Source organism: Solanum verrucosum, unplaced genomic scaffold (assembly GCF_900185275.1).
Source record: "Solanum verrucosum unplaced genomic scaffold, falcon-dt-bn FXZP01000080.1, whole genome shotgun sequence".
Classification (NCBI taxonomy): domain Eukaryota; kingdom Viridiplantae; phylum Streptophyta; class Magnoliopsida; order Solanales; family Solanaceae; genus Solanum; species Solanum verrucosum.
The window spans coordinates 1295717-1317843 of NW_026020097.1; the positions used below are offsets into that span (position 1 = coordinate 1295717).

Below are 22127 nucleotides of genomic sequence, written 5' to 3' on the forward strand. Positions count from 1 at the left end.
ATCCATTTTTGTGAGTATAGATTCAACTAGTATAAGTCCTTGGATCATAGATTCAGGGGCTAGTGATCACATGACATGGAATTTCCATTTTTTCTCAACTGACACTCCTTTAGCAGGAAATAGAAAAATCAAAGTTGCTGATGGTTCCTTCCCAACAATTGTTGGAAAAGGGACAGTCAAACCAACCCCTCTTTTGACCCTTTTTGATGTCCTTCATGTTCCAAAATTGTCTCAAAATCTTTTGTCCATCAGCAAATTGACTCAAAAGCTTAATTGTCGTGCTATCTTTGACTTTATTTCATGCGTATTTCAGGAAAAGGTCTCAAAGAGGATGATTGGCAATGCTATAGAGAGTTTGAAGGTCTCTATTTTCTTGAAAAAGGGGACAATTTAGTAAATTTTAGTTCAGCTTGTTTGAACTCTATTCAAGTTGATAAAGTCATATTATGACACTATAGACTTAGTCATCCTAGCTTTTTTTCATTATTTGAAACTCTTGTTACCTCAGTTGTTTTTGAATAAAAGTACATCTTCTTTCCGGTGTGAATTTTGTGAAATGGTTAAACATAGACGTTCATATTTTTCCTCCCAAAAATACCATGCAACAAAACCCTTTAAGCTAAGCCATATCGTTGTTTGGATTTGAGTATAGTGTATTTGTTCATGTTCATGAGCATAATAGAAGTCAACTTGATCCAAGTGCTAAAAAATGTTTTTGTTGGCTATGCCCCTAGTCAAAAGGAATACAAGTGTTATGACCCAAATACTAGAAAGGCTATTGTCACAATGGATTTCACCTTTTTTGAATCTCAATTATTTTTTGGAACTCATCTTCAGGGAGAGAAACATAGTGAAGATTCAATGGATAGTAAGGATTCTCGCGACCCAACATGTGAGAAACAAAAGGATCTAGGTTTTATGATAGATACGGGAGATGATACTTTTGGTAATAACAATCTTGATAAAGTAAGAGATCCCAACTTATGTAATGAAAGTAAGGAAACTGAGAAAGTAGAACATTTTCATGATACAATTAGTGACAAGGACAGGGAACAAACATGGAATTACATGTTTACATGAGAAGAAACCAGTATCAATAAAAAGAGACTAAGGACGCTCATTAGAACCAAAAGTCCACTCCACAAGATCTTACTAATATACAAGGTAATTCTCCGGAACCTAATTTTGATTTGCCCCTTGTTATTTTAGACCTTGATCTTCCAATTGCCAAACGTAAAGGGGTAAGAAAAATCACAAACCATCCCATGTCAAATTTTATGTCATATAGAAATTTGTCTCTTTCCTATATAACTTTTCTTTCTCAATTTTTCGGAATGGAGATACCCAAAAATGTGCCAGGATGCTTTGAATGTTCCCAAGTGGAAAGAGGCAATTCTTGTGGAGATGAATGTTCTTAAGAGAAATGAAACCCGGGAAATGGTGGAACTACCACGTGGAAAGAAAATAGAGGGCTGCAAATGGATGTTTACTATCAAATTTAAATTAGATGGGTCCTTGGAGAGGTATAAAGCTCGTTTGGTAGCAAAAAGGTTCACTCAGACCTAGGAGATTGACTATCTTGAGATTTTCGCTCTAGTTGCCAAGTTGAATTCAATCAAGGTTCTTCTGACTATTGATGTCAATCTTGATTAACCCCTTCAACAACTAGACGTGAAGAATGCATTCTTTAAAAGAAAATTAGAAGAAGAAGTCTACATGATCCTTCTCCGAGTTTTGAAGAAAGGTATGGAACTGGAGTGTGCAAGCTAAAGAAATCTCTCTACGGGCTCAAACAATCTCCAATAGCTTGGTTTGAGAGGTTTACTCAGTTTGTAAAAAAACAAGGGTACACTTAAGGGAAAGTAGATCATACCTTGTTCATTCGACAATCTCTTGAGGGAAATACAACTATCTTGATAGTGTATGTTGATGATATCATATTTGCAAGAGATAGCTTGCCCGAAATGAAGACTTCTAAAGAAACAATTGGCCTCAGAATTCGAGATCAAAGATTTGGGTCAGTTGAAATATTTTCTTGGTATGGAAGTAGCAAAGATCAAAAGAAGGCATTATGGTGTCACAAAGGAAATATGTACTAGATCTTCTAAAAGAGACATGCATGAATGGTTGTCGTTCAGCTGAAACACCTACTGAACTGAATATAAAATTCGAAAGCAAAGAAGGACATTTAGTTGACCAAAGTTAATATAAGAGACTAGTGGGAAAGTTGATCTACTTATCACACACTCAACTTGATATAACTTTTGATGTAAGCTTAGTGAGTCAATTTATGCACTCTCCGAAGGAAGATCACCAAGAAGTGGTCTACAAGATTATAAGATAGCTGAGAAGTTCACTAGGGAAAGAATTGCCTTTCAGAAAAGGTCAAGACAGGTCCTAGCAAAATTAAGGCACAATAAGATCTAAAACTCAAGAGATTGCAGGTTCTAAAATCCTCTCAGGCACGGTAATCAAGGACATTCTCTCTCTTACTTCCTAGGATAGCAGAAGGCTCACGATGGTGCGGACCACCATCAACAAACCTTTCTTTCTCAGCCAATCAATACTCACCCACAGTGAGAATTGCTTCAACTTTTTATCTTTTTTCGTTCGCTCCACAGATCAGGTATTTACCATGGTAGACAACAGAATCTATATTAATGCAGTCTTCAAGTCCTTCGACATCACAAGATGGAGCTCCGACAACACAACCTGGTTTGACTGGGTAGAGAGAAGTAGAAAAAGAATGCGAAGGATAATGCTGAGCAGAAAGATAATGGAATGGATTTGTTACATCCTCAAGGAAGCCTCCAACGACAATAAGAATCTCGTTAGAAGATGGAGGACAAAAGAACAAATTTCAGAATTTTACGGCACCAGAAAGTACAACATACATGGAAGGTACATGCATTTTTTGGCCCTCATAGGAGAAACCAGAGAAATTTTGTTCCTGAACATGCCATTAATGCGGGATGGAGAGACATAGCATTCAAGATTAAAGGCTTCATTAACACCACTCCGCAATGTATAGTCAAACAACATTCAAAGCCAACTATTACGTATGCCAGGGTAGTTGAGAGAAGTAAATGGAAACAACAAAGTCACAAAGAAGCCAGTGCTAGCATAGAGGGCCCATTAGGGAGAAGTATTACGGGATTATTCGAAGGATCTGAGAGACCCACTCCGACTGATGTAAGAAAATGGGACTCCTCGACATGGAAGAAATCATTTGGAGTTGACATCTATGAGATGGCATGGCACATCTTCCTTTTTGAATTCCCAAACAAGCACATGGCAGAACAAATTCTGCAAGGAGAATGGAATTGGAAGAACATGAAGGTGAAACTAGAATGGTGAAACCCACTAGTTAGTTGCGTACCATCACAACAAAGACAAGAAAAGATATGGATCAGAGCAATAGGAATACCCCTGCACTTGTGGTCCAAAGAAGTCTTTAAAGAAATAGGTGATAAATGTGGAGGATGGTACATAACGGAGGAGGAAACAGAATTGAGAAACCATCTCAGATGGGCTCATATTGAGGTTAAGAATGAAGGGCAGAAAATACCCAGAGAGGTCGCCATAACCAAACAAGGATACACCTTCAGGATTTTGATCTGGATGGAGAAAGTTGCGACCTTTGAAAAGCCATCGGGAAAAAACATGGAAAATTAGATTTCCATGGCGGAGACGGCGAAAATTGGGAAAACCCTAGATGATGGCTTTGCACGGAGGTCTGTTACATATCCAATGAAGAGCACGGTAATACCCAAAGGTTAAAAGCATCTTTTGAAGTCATCAATCAAGTAGCCAGCTTGACAGCTGTTGATTGGATGGAACACATGGGGAGTGGAAATAATTCAAATTTAAATCCACGTGAGGAACACATGAGGTCTCCAAGGCAGGAGATGAATATTTTGAGTCATGGGCTGGCCCAAAACCAAAAACCACTCCAACAAAAATTAAATACCTCACAAGCCCAACCCAATCTAGAACAACAAATTAAGGAATTCTGGAAGGAGACCACGACAATCAGAACATCTTCTCCAGAGAATTTCAACGCAACAAAAAATCTTAAATCCACTGCCACAACTTCAAATGCAGGATACGTGGGGAAAATTCAAAGATGAAAGAGACAGATGGAACTGTAACTGTAAGAGAGATAAAGAGGACTGAGAATTGCAAGGAACAATCCATTGTGATGGGCAACTCAAGTCTAGAAGTCAGAAATTGGGAAGAGGATGAGGTGTTACCCTTAGCTACAGAAGCAACTAAACAGGTCATTGACAAGGAAAAGTCCACAACAGTCTGGGTTCAAAAATATTTAATCAAGCTCGGCAAAATGTTTGGAGCTGACTTTAAAGGCCATGAAGAGGAAGCCTTGGAACTTCTTATGCAAATTGATGCGTGCAGGCATATTAGAAGGATGGAGCCATCATCAGAAATCAGAAGAACTAGATTCAAAGGCACCAATGAATTGAAGAATTTAATTACTTTTGATGTTAAGTTCAAAACTAGTGAGGCCAGGAGCGCGGGGAAATGAGGTGCACAACCTGTACCATGAGGTTCAACCTAGTGTCTTGGAATGTTAGGGGACTAAATGACGGGGGGGGGGGGAGGGGGAAGAGTGGTGAAGAGTTGTATAGAACTTTGGATGGCTGACATAGTGTGTCTTTAGGAAACTAAACTATAGGGAGACCTTCAAGAGATAGGGAAGCAAATATGGGGAGGGACATGGGTTAGATATGCTTGCCTAAAAGCAAGTGGTACCAGGGGAGGGATTAGCATGTTATGGGATAGTAGAGTTTGGAAAGGAGAGGTGCAACAAATAAGTGTACATACGCTAACTTGCAGTTTTGAAGGCCTGCTCCAAAACTTTAACTGTCACATTACCGGGGTGTACGCACCAAATTGCAACGTGGAAAGAAGAGAGGTTTGGGATGAATAAGGTTCGGTCAGAGGTTTAATGGAGGGCCCTTGGGTAGTATGTGGGGACTTCAATGTATGCAGGTTCCCCACAGAGAGGAGAAACTGCCAAATGAGATCTACTGCCGTGGTAGAATTCTTAGACTTTATAGAAGACCTGGAGCTTATTGACTTGCCACTTGAAGGAGGAACACATACTTGGTTTAGGGGAGATACAAATAATATTGCATCAAGGATAGATAGAATAATATTTACAACCGAGTGGAGTGAACAATTTAGTAAAATAAAGCAGGTTGCTCTACAAAGACTGACATCAGACCATGTGCCTATAGCTTTACATTGTGGACCATGGGATCTGAACAAATCTTATTTCAAGTTTGAAAATTGGTGGCTGAACACAGGAATTTATAGATAAAATCAGGTCTTGGTGGAATTCTTTTGCATATACAGGAAACCAGACTACATTTTAAGCACTGAAGGGTAAGCTCAAGGAGTGGAGTAAGAAAGAAAAAGGAAATTTGCTTTTGCAAAGATCCATCCTGTTAAACAAGATGGCAACTCTGGACTCTATTATTGATAATAGAGCACTAACAGAGGAAGAGGTTGCATTAAAGGCAACTACTTTCCTGGAGTATGAAGAACTACTCAAGAACGAAGAGACTACATGGAGGCAAATATCCAAAATTTTGTGGCTAAAAGAAGGTGACAACAACACTAAGTTCTTTTACAACTCAGCTAATGCACATAAAAGGAGTAATTGTATTGACCAACTGGAAGTACAAGGTGAGACAGTGAAGAAGCCGGACAAAGTGAAAAAGGAGATCATACAGTTCTATAAGAAGCTGTACACAGAAACAGAGCGATGGAGACCAGCAGGAAACATGATAAATTGTCCTACAATCTCAGAAGCAGAAAAAGTATAATTACAAGCCAAATTTGAGGAGGAGGTGCTCAGTTGCCTGAAAAAGTGTGTTATAGATAAGGCCCCTGGACCTGATGGATACACAATGGGCTTCTTCATCAAATGCTGGGAAGTTCTAAAACATGACATTATGAATGTCTTTCACAACTTCTATGAACATGAGATATTTGAAAAGAGCTTCAATGCAACATATATTGCACTGATTCCCAAAAAGAAAGGGGCAAAGGAGTTAAAAGATTTTAGACCATTTAGCTTGATAGGCAGTTTCTACAAGCTTTTGTCTAAAGTGTTGACTGAAAGGATCAAAATGGTGATGGATAAAGTGGTAGACTCCAGCAAATGGCTTTCATTCAAGGCAGACAAATTATGGATGCAGTATTGATAGCTAATGAAGCAGTAGACTCAAGAATATCACAAAAGATGCCTGGAATCCTATGCAAATTGGATATAGAAAAAGCTTATGACCATGTGAATTGGGGGTTTCTAATCAACACACTCAGGAGAATGGGATTTGGGGAGAAGTGGATCAAGTGGATCAGATTCTGCATCTCAACTGTAAAATTCTCAGTAGTGATAAATGGATCACCAGAAGGTTTTTTTGCAGCTAAAAGAGGAATAAGACAAGGGGACCCTTTGTCCCCTTTTCTGTTCATCCTAGCCATGGAGGGTCTCAATAATATGATTAAGACAACAAAGGTCAATGGCTGGTTATCTGGTTTTGAAGTGGCTAAAAACAATGGAGAAAGTCTAGAGGTGACACATCTACAATACGCAGATGATACATTGATTTTTTGTGGTGCTGAAGAGGAACAATTAAGATACTTGAGAGTGATCTTAGTACTCTCTGAGGGCATCTCAGGTTTGCACATTAATTGGGAGAAGAGTCACATTTATCCCATATACAATGTCCTAATAACCTTTTGGCCTCAATTCTGGGAGGAGAAGTCGGAACCCTACCCTTTATATATCTAGGCATGCCATTAAGGGGCCAATCAAGGTCCAAGGGAATTTGGGACAATGTCCTGGAAAGATGTGAGAGGAAATTATCAAGATGGAAAGCCCAATACTTGTCTGGGGGGTAGACTCACTTTGATTAATGATGTGTTAGATGCCCTCCCAACCTACATGCTTACCCTTTTCCCCATCCCAGCATGGTAGTACAGAGGCTAGACCAAATCAGGAGAACCTTTTTTTGGCAAGGAAATAATACCAAGAAGGGTTATTACTTAGTCAAGTGGAAATAACTAATCTCAAGCAAGAAACAGGGGGGCCTTGGTATCAAAAATCTGAAGACCCAAAGCAAAGCTTTGAAAATGAAGTGGTTATGGAGATATGCCCATGAGACACACTTTCTATGGAAAAAGGTGATTACAACAAAGTATGGAGAAGTGGATGGGTGGATAACTGAAGAAGCAAACAATCCTTATGGTGTCACTGTTTGGAGATCTATCAGAAACTGGTGGACTATTTTACGTAACCACACTACCATTAGTGTAGGTGATGGTAATAAAACCATCTTCTGGAAAGATAGGTGGTTAGGTAATTAGAGTCTTGCAGAGAAGTTCCCTGATATGTTTGACTTAGTTATCCATCAAGACAGAACGATAACTGACATGTGGGCGTTCCAAGGCTGGGAATTAAATTTTAGAAGAAACTTGAATGATTGGGAAATTCCTAGACTAATTGAGTTCTTCAAAATTATTGAAGATTTTCAAGGTCTGAAGAGTGAGGTAGACAGACTATGGTGGAATGGGCACAACAAAGGGGCATACAAAGTAAGTTCAGGGTACAAATTTCTGAACCGACAGTGGCACAGAACTCCATATGGCCATGGAAACAAATCTGGAGAACCAAAGCACCTTTGAAGGTGGCATGTTTCTCATGGTTGGTAGCAAAAGAAACTATCTTGACACATGTAAACCTAAGAAAGAGGAACATTATCTTAGTCACGCACTGTTGTTATGTGGTGAGGCAGCTGAAACAGTGGGACATTTGTTTTTACATTGTAGAATCACTAACCAACTATGGAAGATTTTCATTAATCTCAGAGGCATACAATGGACAATGCCTAGCAAGATTGTTGACACTCTATCTAGTTGGGAAGAAACTGGGAAGGGAGCAAAAAATAGGAGCTACTGGAGAACCATACCATCTTGTATATGGTGGACCATCTGGAAGGAGAGAAATGCTAGGTGTTTCAAAGACAGGAGTAGAACAGTACAGAAAATCAAAACAGATTGTATTTTGCTTTTGTATTTTTGGTGTACAAAGTACTCTCCTATAGATGCAGAAAATATCCTAGATGTGTTAAAATCATGCTAGGATCGGGAGTTCTTTGATATATTGCTATAATTTGACTTGCTGTAAAGGGGTTTAGCACTACCTAAGTGCTGAGTTATAATACAAATATTACTTATTCAAAAAAAAAAGAAGAAGGTCAAGAGAGAGGCATTGAAAGCTTTACAAATGTAGATTGGGCAGGTTCTACTATTGATAGGAGGTCTACATCAAGATATTGTACTTTTATCTGGGGAAATCTCGCGATTTGGAGGAGTAAAAATCAGAATGTTGTAGCCCGTAGCACTGCTGAAGTTGAATACCGATCTATGGCCCATGGGGAAATCTTGTAAGCAAGTTAGGCATGAAAGATATTTACATGCCAACTTGAAGGGGAGTCTTGATTTGTAAATATCTAAGTGTGATTAGATATGATTTTGTAGGATTTAAATTGATCTAACAAAATCATATATGATATGCTATTGAATAGGTTAGGATATTAGAATCATTCCTTGATTCTTATATCTCAGAATCAAAGGAATCTGATTGCTGGCTAGTTTATTTTTCTATACTATAAATTTGTATCTCTATGGATGAATAAAATTGTACAATTTTGGTACCAAAACTTACAATGGGAGTTTTCTTTTAAAATCTATGATAGTTCTCCAAAATATATACACATATATAAAGTTTTTCTGAGATTAATGGGTGCACGTGGACCCCCTCCTAATAGGGTAGGTCCGCCCCTGCTCCGGGTAGTAAATGCTTTTTTAAGATTAAGAAACCCGCCTCTTCCAGGAAAACTATAAATGTTGATCAACTTGAGACATAAATGATCTTTACGATATGAAATTGATATTGGCATCCATCTTAATGAATCAAATGAACATGTAGTAGGACTTAAATATTAAGGCAAACACAAAAGGATGCAAAGCTATAGAAATAAGCTAACCTACTGACACAGTTGTGGACAATAAAGTTATTACAAAGAAAAATGGAAGTTGGCCCCCTTACAACTTATGTCATTTCACAAGAAGCTTTGATGCTAAGCTATAGAAATAAGCGAACCTACTGACACAGTTGTGGACAATAAAGTTATTACACAGAAAAATGGAAGTTGGCTCCCTTGCAACTTGTGTCATTTCACAAGAAGCTTTACTCCTCTCCCGGCCTGGTTTTCAGCAATTCGGTGGAAGGGTGGCCAGTGACCCACAAATTTGTTGTGTACGTATGTATACATGAAATTTATTTGTATGGATACTTAAAAGTCATAGTGATGTATGGTATACAAGATGCTGTACAATTTCTTCAATCGATAAATGGACAGCTTTTGTGGAACTTCTGAAATTAAAGCTTGCGGAGAAGCAAGGATAATTACAAAGCTATGCCCTCTGTAATCTGAGTACCTGTACTGAAATGAGGCGTTTCTCCATTAGTTTCCTATAAAAATCTTTGCCACTTTTAGCTGCACATAGCTTCCACAGCTAGTTTCTTAGAGGTATTTGGACATGGATCTCCTCCAAAGATCTCAGGCACTACATTTACTGAACAAGATTGCTGTCCAATGCAGTTCTGCAATATCCCATATTAAATTTCAGAGAAAGTACAAATGAACAATGACACTTTCAGATTAGTCAGTGATGATAAATGAATGAGATCAATACAATGTTAAACTCATTCTTTTTAGAAACAAACTAAAATACAGAAGTTTGAATGACCGCCAGAAAATAGCAGCCATCAGTCTGCAGGAAAACCTTTAATCCTTGGTTTAAATGAAGTCTAAATACTTGTAAGTTGTAATGCGAACAGGAATGGACAATACCTTTTCAAATGCATCATTGGACTTATGAGCATGGCAGCTACTTTCGTGATAGTTTCCACAAGTTCCCTGTGGTAATCCGTAACTTGCGAACTGTATGTCTGAGATTTTCAGCTCAGCTGGGCACCGTAAATGAGCTTTTAGTTGCAAACTGTTAGATTTTCCTGAAGTTGCCATATGCCAACTTTTAAGACTTGGTTGTCCTTCAACAATATCAGCACAAACTCTGGTTGTTGATCTTTTAGCCAAAGAAATTCCTTCTGGCTCACCTCCCCATTCTTCAAACATTACCAACAGATTCCCTCTTGGTTTCAGCCATGATCGCGGGACATGATACCTGAAATTAACAGTTTCATAATGATAGTTGTATTTTCTTTCAAACAAGAAGCTAAAGTTATAGTATCATAATTTTCATCAAAAGTTATAGTATCATATTCCTTCAAGCTTCTTGTGTTTCTCTTTTCTTCCCCTTAGCACCTTGTTTGAAATACATTTGTGTTAGGAATTACTCGGTAGATTTGACTTTTAAGCAGTATATCTTAAGGAATAAGAGACACAAAATGTCTCTCTCATCTCTTTCTGGTTTTGACTTTTGCTCTTACTGGGTGAGATTGTCATGTGAAACTTTCCCCCAAAATTTGGACTACTACTCCACAAATAAAAAAGAGAATTGCCATAAAGGCTGGACTTTAGGAAATCCCTTAGACCCTTACCATCTTTGAGAAGGCTGCTCGCAGTTGGTCTGACACTTTGTCTCACTGTAGAGTCCTGCATAATTGCATTCACCACAGTCGCCGCGTGCTATGTATCCAGGCCAGTGGCGACCTACGCCTTCGCCATTTATCCATATTTGACCTTTTCCCATACTTCCCATATCCAAAGCTAGTGGGTCATTTCCTTCAGGTGCATCAAATGTAGCCTGGAAAAGGTATTAGTGCTACAGCATGATTTTTGAGGATCATAAAACTGATAAAAACATGTAAAAGTCTTTTTTTATATTTTTTATATTACCAAGACCCTGTATTACACCAGTAATAATCTTACCTTGTACCAAGTCAGGGGCTGCTTTTGAGCCAGCAACAAATCCTTGACCCATTTAACAGAGGAACTCCCACTTAAAGTGTGAAGACTTAACATTTCACCTTTCATACCAACCTGCAAAAATAGAAAATCACCAGGTTTTATTGATATTAAGGGACAAAAATCTTATCCTCTTATCCTCATGGTTGCATTTAAAAAAGAAAAAAAAAAAAACTATTCCAGGAATTAATCCTGGAAGTGTTGTATACCAATTATGAAACACAAACGGCGGGGGCGGGTGGTCAAGACCTAACCCCTGGCATACATAATAGCAAGCTATCTAGGCAAAACAATAAAGCTAAACATAAATATTACACTTTCCTAGGGCTACACATGAATGTACATCTAACAAACAAAAGTTGGCTTTGTCATATTTTATCCTGACACTAGGCATGGTTGCAATTAATCTTCAAGGGGAACCGGAAATAGGACAGAGAATAAAACATAGAATAGACTTAATAGATGCATATGTCCTTTAGCTTTGTTTCTCTCCTCAAGCATTACATATGCAAAGCTTCTTGTTATCTTCTTAAATCAGGCTTGGGAATCTAGACTGACCCCTTGGTAAACGAGAGTAATAGAAGTAGTTAGCAAACCTTGTATGCCCATCTTTGTTTTGTCAAATCTCTTGTACCCTCATTGAGACCACTTAATGTGATTGGACCAAGCACTCCGGCGTTCCACGTCTCAAAATGCAATCCAACATTCTGGATTGGACTTAAACAACATAAGAAGTAGAATTACAATTGCTAATTCTAGAAAACAGAGAAACAGGATGTAGAAAACTCACAGGGAGACCAACAGCAACACTGAGCATAGAAATTTTATTTATACCAGCTCTTAGTTTCACATTGCCACTATATGTCAACTTTGGGTTTTCCAATCCTCCATAAACGGCTCCTACCACATGGCAAAATATAAAAACCAAATGGTGATAAGAATAGGCGTAATAGATGCATTTATCAACAACACCATTCTGCCATGTTGTCCAATAGGCTGCAGGTCCAAGTACCTGATAGTTGGCCATTGATGAAGACGTGCAAGGCGTGACCAGCAGACATAACAGTTAGAAGAGGTTCCTTTTCATTCTTTAGAAATCCTTCATCAGAGAGTTACACTGGAGGAAGCACACAGAATGATTATTGTCGATATCCAAGTAGCAAGTGAAATTGGAACATGATTTAAGAAAGGTAAAGATATAAAAATACTTACTCTGTCATGTACCATAAATAGTCTGAGGAATCCCTAGTAACATTTATCTGCTCCCATAGTCCACTGGTTGAAAGTTTATCACTATCATCAGCAGAGGGAGTTTCTTCAGTGTATGACTCCCAAGATAATCCACCACCAATAGGTGTCATCTTCATCTGAGAGCTTTGGGAGCTAATCTGCAGCAATTACAGAGGATGTTAAAACTTTTGGTCCAGAATATTCATATATTTTTCAAATACGTTTATTGTGACTGCATTTTTGAATATATTAATCTGGCCCTGGATGATATCATGTTTTTCTAGGTTGCAAACATTAATACCTGCAATACTAAAAAATGGTTTTTTTGTAGGTTCAAAGAAGGATCCTGTTTCATTACCCTAGCAGTGTTGTAGACAGCAGTTCTGCAATCAGGAAGAATGCTGATGGACCATGGAGGCAGGTCATATTGCATATTCTGAAAAGTGACTTTAACTGAAAAAGTTGGGTCATAGTTGGACAAAAATGCAGCACAAACGCCAGATTTCGAGCTATACACATGAGCCTGTGTTTGATGTCAACAGCTAAATCAGTTTTTGAAGAAATCAAGATGTTAAATTCATCTAGAAAATTAGAATTGTCTACATCAGTAACCTCTTGATATTTTCCGAGCCAAGTGACTTTTGCATAGGATGAAACCAAGGCTGGTTCAGAGAGCTTTATAGCTTTATGCAAGTCTCTCAAGTGCCCATATTTTGGTTCATTCAGCAGCCCTGTTATACCATAGAGCTAGTCAAGCATGTAACAGTTCCTGCTTGCTAGAAAAAAAATTTAATGCCGTTTCTTTTGGTTGCACAGATGATTATGAAATCTGAGAGTACATAATTCTTTTACTTGTTTAGTTGTGTTTCTGTTTCATACCATATTCATCCAATGGAGCATCATAATCATAACTAGTGGCAATGAAACGGCCTGCAGTTGTCCGGCCAAAATTTGTTCCCCCGTGATACTGCAGCCAAGACGATATAATTATATGAAAAAAGATAAAAGTAGTTCTTATCAGTTATAAAATCCTCTTAACTGGTAAGTTTGCATAAAATAAAATGATTAACTAACCATGTAATAGTTGAAGAATGAACCATTATTCTGTATAAACCTTGCAACTGCAAATGCCATATCTTCAGCAGGTCGCCTAGGAACTGGACCACCAAATTTGGTATACCTATGCATAGAAGGATAGAAAATTTGATAGAGATTCAACTGAACAGAAGCAGTTCCACTCATACGGTTGAATTCGTCGAACTTACCAGGCAGTCCAGACTTCTGTCCACATTTTAGGTTTGTAGGGTTTATTAGGTTTAAAATTTTCACAGTAGAAACCATTGCAAGTATCTATCTGTAGCAAGGAAAAGAAAAAAGGATTGAAAGAAAGCCCAATTGGGCCAAAATACTGTCAAGATATATAGATGATTAAGAGAAGAGTGAAAATAGCTTACAACAGGATCAGGTGCATCTTCTTGCTTACACATGATCCATGGGACTCCAGTGTCTAGACCTACAGCCATTTCAGCAGCCCATTTTGCATAAGGTTTACCAGGAGCACCAATTTCCCACTCTACTGGTCCATATTCATTTTCTATCTGTTGCCACATTTCATCAAGTAACAAACTTGCTTTTTTAAACATCATTTTCAAGTTGGGCACAGAAAATTAGGAAAAACAAAAACCATGAATTGAAATAACAACAATAACTACGCCTCAGTCCCAATTAAGTAGTGGCAAATCAAAGTTTGTTAGTATAAGAGTTCCGGACCATAAAACCTTTTGCTTATTAGGTTTAAAAATTATTTACTAGAACTAAAAAGACTCCTAAAAGAACATAGGACATATTCCTCTGAAGACACAGTAAAGACAAGCCATAAACATTATTTTCAAACCTGTGCCATAATAATTGGTCCTCCTTGAGGTTCAAACAAATTCTCTGACTTCATCATGTTGACAATTTTCTCAACAAATCCTTGCATAGCAACCTTCATCATAGTTCAACCAGTAAAACATAAACAGAAACAAAACAAATTACATTAAATCCAGTTAGAATTTGATACAAACCTTAAAAGGCTGATTATCTGCTCTAAATTCCATTCCTGGCACATATTTTAACCAAACAGGAAAACCCCTACACCAAAAACAAGATTATAAAAACAGAAAGAAATTTCAACTCAAAAAGTTATATATTGTTGAGTAGATTTTTACCCAAAGTTCCATTCTGCACATATGTAAGGGCCAATGCGGAGGTTGAGATAAAGTCCAGCTTGTTGTACTAGTTTAATGAATTTAACCAGATCATATCTTCCCTCAAAATTAAACTGAAGAAAAAAAAGAAATTGTAAAGTTAAAAGAGCCAGTAATTTTGGACTAAAATTATCCTTAAGTTCATTTTGGTTCTTCAAATACAACCTGAGCAATTTTAATTCCTTAGCACTTGTGATCTCCCTAACATAACCATGTTAAAAAATTAACGACAAGGTACAAATTTCAACTGATAGTGCTATTGCTTTCTTGATTGATACACATTTTATTTCTTCTTGCCTTTAATAATAACTATTTATATTAGAAGACAATACTTTAGAACACAATAATTTATCCTACACGAAAATAGTAACCATTTTCTCTAGGTGCGACAGGAGAATGAGTTTGTCAGATGAGTTTTATATTTGGTGTCACATGAGTTTAACACCTTTAAGGAGATCTAAAGTAGAGTAGCAAAATTAAGAGATGAAAAGTTCTCAGTTTATATTTGAAGGACTAAAATAAATCTACGCTCTTAAAAAAGAAATAATTTTTGCCCAAAACTCTTAAAAGAGATGAAAACATTTACTTTTCCTGGTGAAGGCTCATGCCCATTCCAGAACACGTAAGTCTCAATAACATCTAAGCCTCCATCTTTAGCCTTATGTATAAGATCAGGCCACATCTGCAATTACCATCAGTAAAAAGGATTTTTTGAGACAAGAAAAAGTAATAATGACAAATAAAAATTACAGCTAAACAAGACAACTATATTTTAGAAGATATATAGTTTTAGACCAAAAATTAGACATATCTATTGGTCAAGAATGAAAATATTGAAAATGATAATACTACTCCCTTTGTTTCAATTTGTTTATCTTGATTCAGAGTATGAGAGTCAAACTAACTAAATTTCATTAGTGAATTCAAACATACAATTTGAAATAAAATTTGAGAAATTACTTAAAAAGTAGGGAAAATGGTTCTAAATATGTCCGAACTTAGACCGAAATTGTTGTAACAATCTCAAATTTATGGCAGGATCTATTCCCCCCTGCACTATTTAATAGTGTATTTTAAAGATATATAGGTGCGCTGGGCACCTATATATCTTTATAATACACTACTAAATAGTGTAGGGGTAATAGGTCCTACCGTAAGTCTGGGATTGTTACAACAATTTCGGTCAAAGTTCGAATATATTTCACACCTTTTTCCCGAAAAAGTATCACGAGTCAGTATAGTTAACTATTCAAAATATTTATAAAAATTATGATTAAAAAAAAATTCTTTAACCGTCCAAATTGTAACTAAGACAAACAAATTGAAACGAACGTAGTATGGTACCTCGGGAGTGCTTCTTGGATAGTGAACAGAACCAGAAATAAGAATTCTTCTCTTCCCATTGATTACTATGGCTCTATCATCATACGTGACACTACCTCTCGCTGAGGAAGAAACCAATGAAAAAAATACTACAAAGAGCAATAGTGACACATTTATTCTCATCATTTTACACACAAAACAATAAAGAGAAAGAATGATTATTCTGAGATTTATAGAAACAATGCACTATAGTATATAAATATTATTTATATATATGTAGGTTTTAAAGGCACTTTTAGGTTTGTTAAGGAAAATGAGGAACGGAAGGTTTGGTTATCCAAATGAAGTATCTTAAAGATATGTACTATTTTTTTGGTAATTTTATGATTTAAGTAAATGTTATTTTGGAATATAATGAACATATTCCATTTTTTATTATTTTATTATAATAGAAGTGGTAAGGTGTTGCTCTTAATTTTCTTTTTTCTTTATATAGGCATGCATGTTTATCTCACAAAGGAAAAGAACTTTGTAGTTCTTATTATACAAAAAAAAATATTTGATGTTGCAAAGTCTAAATTAGACATGAAAGACTTCCAAAGGGGAATGATATTTTAATTGAAATTGAAATGTTTGGGGATTAAAGTTGAGATATTTTGTTTTAATTCAACAAGAGCTAGTTAGTTGGACCTCCTTTTTTTCATGTCCTCAAAACATAGGTAGTTAAGCTCGTTTTGAAAGATGCTTTAATTCCACTAAATTACTTATAAAGTACTACGATTCTTATTGGGCACTTTCCAACAAATTAATTTCATGCCATATCGGTGTTTTAAAAGGCTGGTGTGAAATGAGTTGTTTTATTGGAACAAGGAGTAAACTTTGAAATAAAGGACGTAAGTCCCATGGATTTGTGTCACATATATTATCTTCCATTTTAGAAAACTAAAAAAATAAGCAAAATAATATTTTTCAATGATTCTACCAATAAATTTAAATAAATAACTAATAATATAAAAAAATATTGTAATTATTATTTGAAAAAGGTAACAATACAAAAAATGACAATAGCCATTTTAAAAATAAAATCATCATTTATTCATCATCGATCCCCATATTTACCAGTCCTTCCTACCCTCAACTAATATTTGCATCGATTATTACTTATATATCTCAAAGAAGCAGAAGAATAAAATGTGTAAAAGCAATGACAAAAAATAAATAAAATTGCTATAGCAACACAGTGCTACAAAAATTCTATCCTATCCATTTCAGACATGAATATCAAAAAAAATATTTATGATAGTATCATTTTCTATAAGAGTTATTTTCTTTATTTATATATTTTATGAAAAATCACTACAACATGCAAACATGATAACATAAAGTATAAATATCATCATCTCAATAATAAAAAGTATGATTTATAACAAAAATACTTTTAAAAAAAATCAAATTTGACGCTCTTACAATTTTACACCCGGATCTCATGCGCCACAAATTTTTGGGTGCTACACCTTTTATTTGTGTTCCTAAACATTTTTTATACGCCTCATCCTAAAAGTCACCCCGAAACTTGTCCCAAAAAAATGCCTTTAAACACACTATTATATATCCATGATTTTTCTGTTTGGTTTTGTGGGGGAGTTATTCCCATTGGGCAATCGCAAGATATAAAATGATGAAAAAAATCACAATTATTGTGATTTTATTTATAGTGATGCAAGCTACAAGTCATGCTACATTACAACAAAGGAAAGCTACTACTATGATACAAATGTCCTGTCATGACATGTAAAAAGATGAAAAATGAAAGAAAAGGATAAAGAGACTTAACAATTAGCTACGATATTGCGTCATCCAACTTTTATTTCTCTGTTGCTTGCTTTTTATGTTGATTACAATAAAAGAAACAAAAAACAGAACCAACCACAAGGGTTGATCTTTGTGAATACAAGACGTACAAGAAAAATGAACAAAACTTTTGAAGCCAAAACAACTATATCATGTACCGAGAAATGGGGAAAGATAAAGGGAAATATTTAAATATAGTTTCATATCATAAAAATCACTTCTTTTTTTCCATTACATAAAAATAACTTAATTATATTCATAATATCAACTTAAAAATCACCTTTCTTTGGATGGAAATTAAGAAATCTACTAAATGTGACCATGATATGCAAATTAGAAAAATTATGATGCATTTTCACTATATTTGTGCATTTTAAGTACATATAGGCATAGTTAAATATTTTTTATATAATTAAAAAATGACTTTAATGATATGACCTTATACTCGAGAAATCTTTCTTGAAATTATTGAATCATTGGATTTCTTCTAAGTGCAGGGTTTTAATCATTTATTATACAATATAATTATTAGTTTTGTTCAATCGGCCTTTGATATATACCTAGTGAGTACACGTGTTTTCATACTTATAATATTGTTCCTGCATTATTTTAATGCAAATCCTAGCATTAACACAGACCTAGTTGATTGTTTAACCGAGACAATACTTCTTCATGAGCTTGAGTGAGCTACTTGGATTTTGGATTGGTGCTTTGCTTCGCCTAGCTTTATATGTTTCTGTCTTTTACTATTTCAGATAGTTTGGTAGATTTGAAATGGATGGGCTAAAACTTTCGATGCTTTTGTATTGGTGATACTAGGTCTTGGATGTATTCTCTTATGGGAAAATTACGCGGTTAAACAAATTTATACTACTTAATTACTCATTATAGCTATATTTTGCTATAATTACCACTCACGACTAACATTAACCATTAAGTATGTGGGCTGACTTTAAGTTTGTATAATTAGCCACGTTTGTATATGTATAATTCGCCACATTTGTATAGTTCGCAACTAACAATTCATTGTTTGATTTATATTTGTATATGATGGTTTGTATTTGTATATGACGATGATTTCCTTTGGTTTTTTAGTTTTGTCATCATATACATTCAATCTTTTTGTATATAACTTTTTAAAGTTTGTATAAACGTGTAGTTTTCGAATTTTGTATAATATAATTTGTATAATATATATTTTGTATAATTGTTTAAAGTTCATATGTTTATGTTTGTATCAATTCATTATTTCGAGTTTTATTATATTTGTATAATTCGAGACTTTATATTACTCAATTATACAAAAATATGTGAATTATACAAATGTACATGCGAATTATATAAACGAGATGCAAATTATACAAATTATTGTCCTCACTCGCTCGCCTCTCTACTCCCTCTCCCAATCTCGCTCACCTCTCTCCTCCCTCTTCCAATCTCGCTCGTCTCTCTCCTCTCTCTCCCAATCTCTCTCGCCAAAATATACAAATACATATGTATAATATACAATTATCTAATCGATATACATATATAATTCACCTCTCTCCCACTCTCTGCCCTCTCTCGCTTGCCTCTCTCCTCCCTCTCCCAGTCTCGCTCGCCACTCTCCTCCCTATAATATGTAGCTACAAATCGTAATTAGCAAACTATAATTATAGAGCATAATTAGGCTATTTTTGAGTGGCTATATGCAAAAGTTTCTCATTTCTTATTTATGCACTTCTATTCTATTTATGGAATCTTGAATTTTTGAGGGTTACTTTTACGATATTGACTTGATATTTGATTGGGGTGAAGAACTGATGACTTGCCTACTAGCCGAATTTGTATAGGTTTCATCATGAACTTGGATTTTAGACCGTGACGTAATATTTTATTTGTATTATAATCGATATACATTTTATATTAACAAATGTAGTAGTTGTTGGCAATTCAAGAGTGTGTTCTTGTTCATCTGCTAACAAGAACATAAGATGATAGAGGAGTGTCTAGGCAGCCAACCTTCATTTACATCTCTTTGCACCAAAATAACTGATTCTTAGTCCTTACTAATTCTTTCCATTCTTAGGATCCTATTAATAAATTTAACATGAATTAGGCCATGAATATACACACATAGCTTGGAATGATAGACTATATATATTTGGAAGTTGCTCTCTTTCATATTTCCTTACATTCCACCTTTTCTACATTGGAGTAGGGCTGGCAAGGGGACGGGGACGGGGACTGGGGGACGGGACGGGACGGGGGACGGTTCTGGGGGGATTTGGCCGGGACCGGGATTGGGGGGACAAAAATAAGTCCCATCCCGTCCCACTATATATACGGGATGGGATGGGTTTTGGGGGAACGGGACGGGGGATTTTTTATTTTTTATATACTTATTTATTTGTATTGAAATTATATGTTATTGAATAACATTCAAATTTCAAATTTCAAATTTTAAATTTCAAATTCAACTTTCAAACTTCAATTTTCAATTTTCAATCTTCAAATTTCAAATTTGAGAAGTTCAAATTTTTATTTTAAATATTTTAAAGTAATTTAAACTTGAAATTTTGATTTTTAAATTAAGTATTTTAAAGTTAGTTTAGTATATATGTAAATATGTATGAATATATTAAAATTAAAATTAAAATTCAAGACAATAGTTATATAAAAAAGACTTAATAAAGCCTTCAAATTTATTCAATAAAATCTAATTGCAACTTAGAACTTAGAAGTTACAATTTACAAATATTAGTGGAGTAACTAATCTACGCAACCACCTTCTAGGAAGGGTTCTGTTTCAATAAGTTCTCATATGTAAAACTAATATTTGTTACAAATATTAGATGAGTAACTAATTTACGCAGCCACCTTCTAGGAAGGGTTCTGTTTCAATTAGTTCTCGGATGTAATCTAATATTTGTATTCTCCTTTAAAATTTAATTCTAATCGTCGCATAATATTGACGGTAACATCCTCCGGTGTTGGCAAACTTCCTAGAAACTCTTGTGAATCTAATTCATCATCACTAGATCCAAGTACCGCATTAATCCAAGCTTCTTGTTTGGAACTTAACTTTGGCAAATTATAATTTCTCCTCTCGGTGTTGACCCAATCTCTAAATAAAACTGATATTTCCAAACTGTCTTCCGCCAATGAATGTCTATGATCGCCAAGCTGAAACCTTGCCGCACTAAAAGCAGCCTCTGATGCAACTGATGAAGCTTGAATAGCTAGAACATCACGAACCATTTTGCTCAAAATTGGAAATGCAACGCTCCGCCTCCTCCACCATGCTAATAATTCTTCATTGCCATCTCCGTCTTCCACTGTTTCTAAAGATTGATTAAGATATTCTTCAAAATCATCACGGTTAGTAGAATTAAGACCAAGAAAATCTCGCATATAACTTGAAATTCGAGCTTTACTCTGAGGATTAGAAGTTTGACCAACTTCTTGAGTATTTCCTGTAGTTCTATATTTTTCATACAAAACTTTTGCTTCTACTTTTATGCTACACTTACACATTTCACAAGTTGGATTTATTTTCGGTAAAATTTCTAAGGTATCATAAAAAGTGTCAACAAGTCCCTGCACACCTTGTAATTTATAGTCAGGATGAAGTAAAGTAGCAGTTAAAAAAATTTGAGGAATAGGAAAAAAATATTTTTTCAATTTTTCAATTTTTTTGTATTTAGAAAATTGAATTGAAATAGCACAAATATTTATTAATACTGATGAAATAGTAGGATAATAAATTCCAGAAAACATGGTTGTAGCATCATAAAAAAGTCTTAAAAATTCTAATAGTTCATTAGTTTCTTCCCAATCTTCTTCACAAATTCTGTCTAATGGGTCAGCATTATGAGCATTAAACACCATTTGTATGGGTCCTCTATATTCGTAAGCAACTGAAAACATTTCGTAAAAATAATTCCACCTTGTTTTAATATGTCTTGGAATTTTTCTTGGTGGCAAATCACATAGTACACAACGCTCATTAAATTTCCTAATTCTAGCAGCTCTATTAGCATAAAAAATCCAGGCAACAATATATTCAATTTTCATACAACCACATTCAAATAATGAAATACCATCTTGTACAACTAAATTTAATACATGTGCAATACATCTAACATGAAAAGAATTAACATCAATTGGACATAATCTAGTTTTTAACATACTAACAGTGTTTACATTATTAGATGCATTATCTAATGCGACAGACATTACTTTATATATAAGCATGTAATAATCTATAACACTCAAAATATTTGAAGCTAAATATGCACCTATTTTTTTCTCTACACATTCTTTATAACTTAAGATTCTTTTTTGCAAATTCCAGTTATGATCAATTCAATGTGCTGTAACAGTTAAATAATCATGTCCATTAACACTACAACCTATGTCCGAAGTTATAGACACTCTACAATCCAATATGCTAAACATACAACGAAGA

The 22127-nt window shown here is 35.3% G+C and overlaps 1 protein-coding gene and 1 long non-coding RNA gene across 2 annotated transcripts; both read right to left on the minus strand.

Annotated features, from left to right (window-relative positions):
• Nucleotides 1-9018: 9018 nt before the first annotated feature.
• Nucleotides 9019-9282, minus strand: LOC125824804 (uncharacterized). The gene is made up of 2 exons (XR_007442815.1): nt 9194-9282; nt 9019-9077 (listed from the first exon to the last, which is right to left on the minus strand). It is a non-coding gene; the product is annotated as an uncharacterized LOC125824804 (long non-coding RNA).
• A 258-nt stretch (nt 9283-9540) lies between these two features.
• Nucleotides 9541-16019, minus strand: LOC125824803 (beta-galactosidase-like). The gene is given in 20 exon segments (XM_049504149.1): nt 9541-9697; nt 9948-10281; nt 10658-10863; nt 10989-11099; nt 11621-11731; nt 11815-11924; nt 12037-12131; nt 12133-12141; nt 12237-12412; nt 12613-12777; nt 12867-12985; nt 13134-13221; nt 13329-13434; nt 13520-13608; nt 13709-13852; nt 14149-14241; nt 14321-14387; nt 14465-14577; nt 15090-15185; nt 15848-16019. Coding segments are annotated over 20 exon segments (2508 nt in total). The 5' UTR covers nt 16013-16019; the 3' UTR covers nt 9541-9586.
• Nucleotides 16020-22127: the final 6108 nt, after the last annotated feature.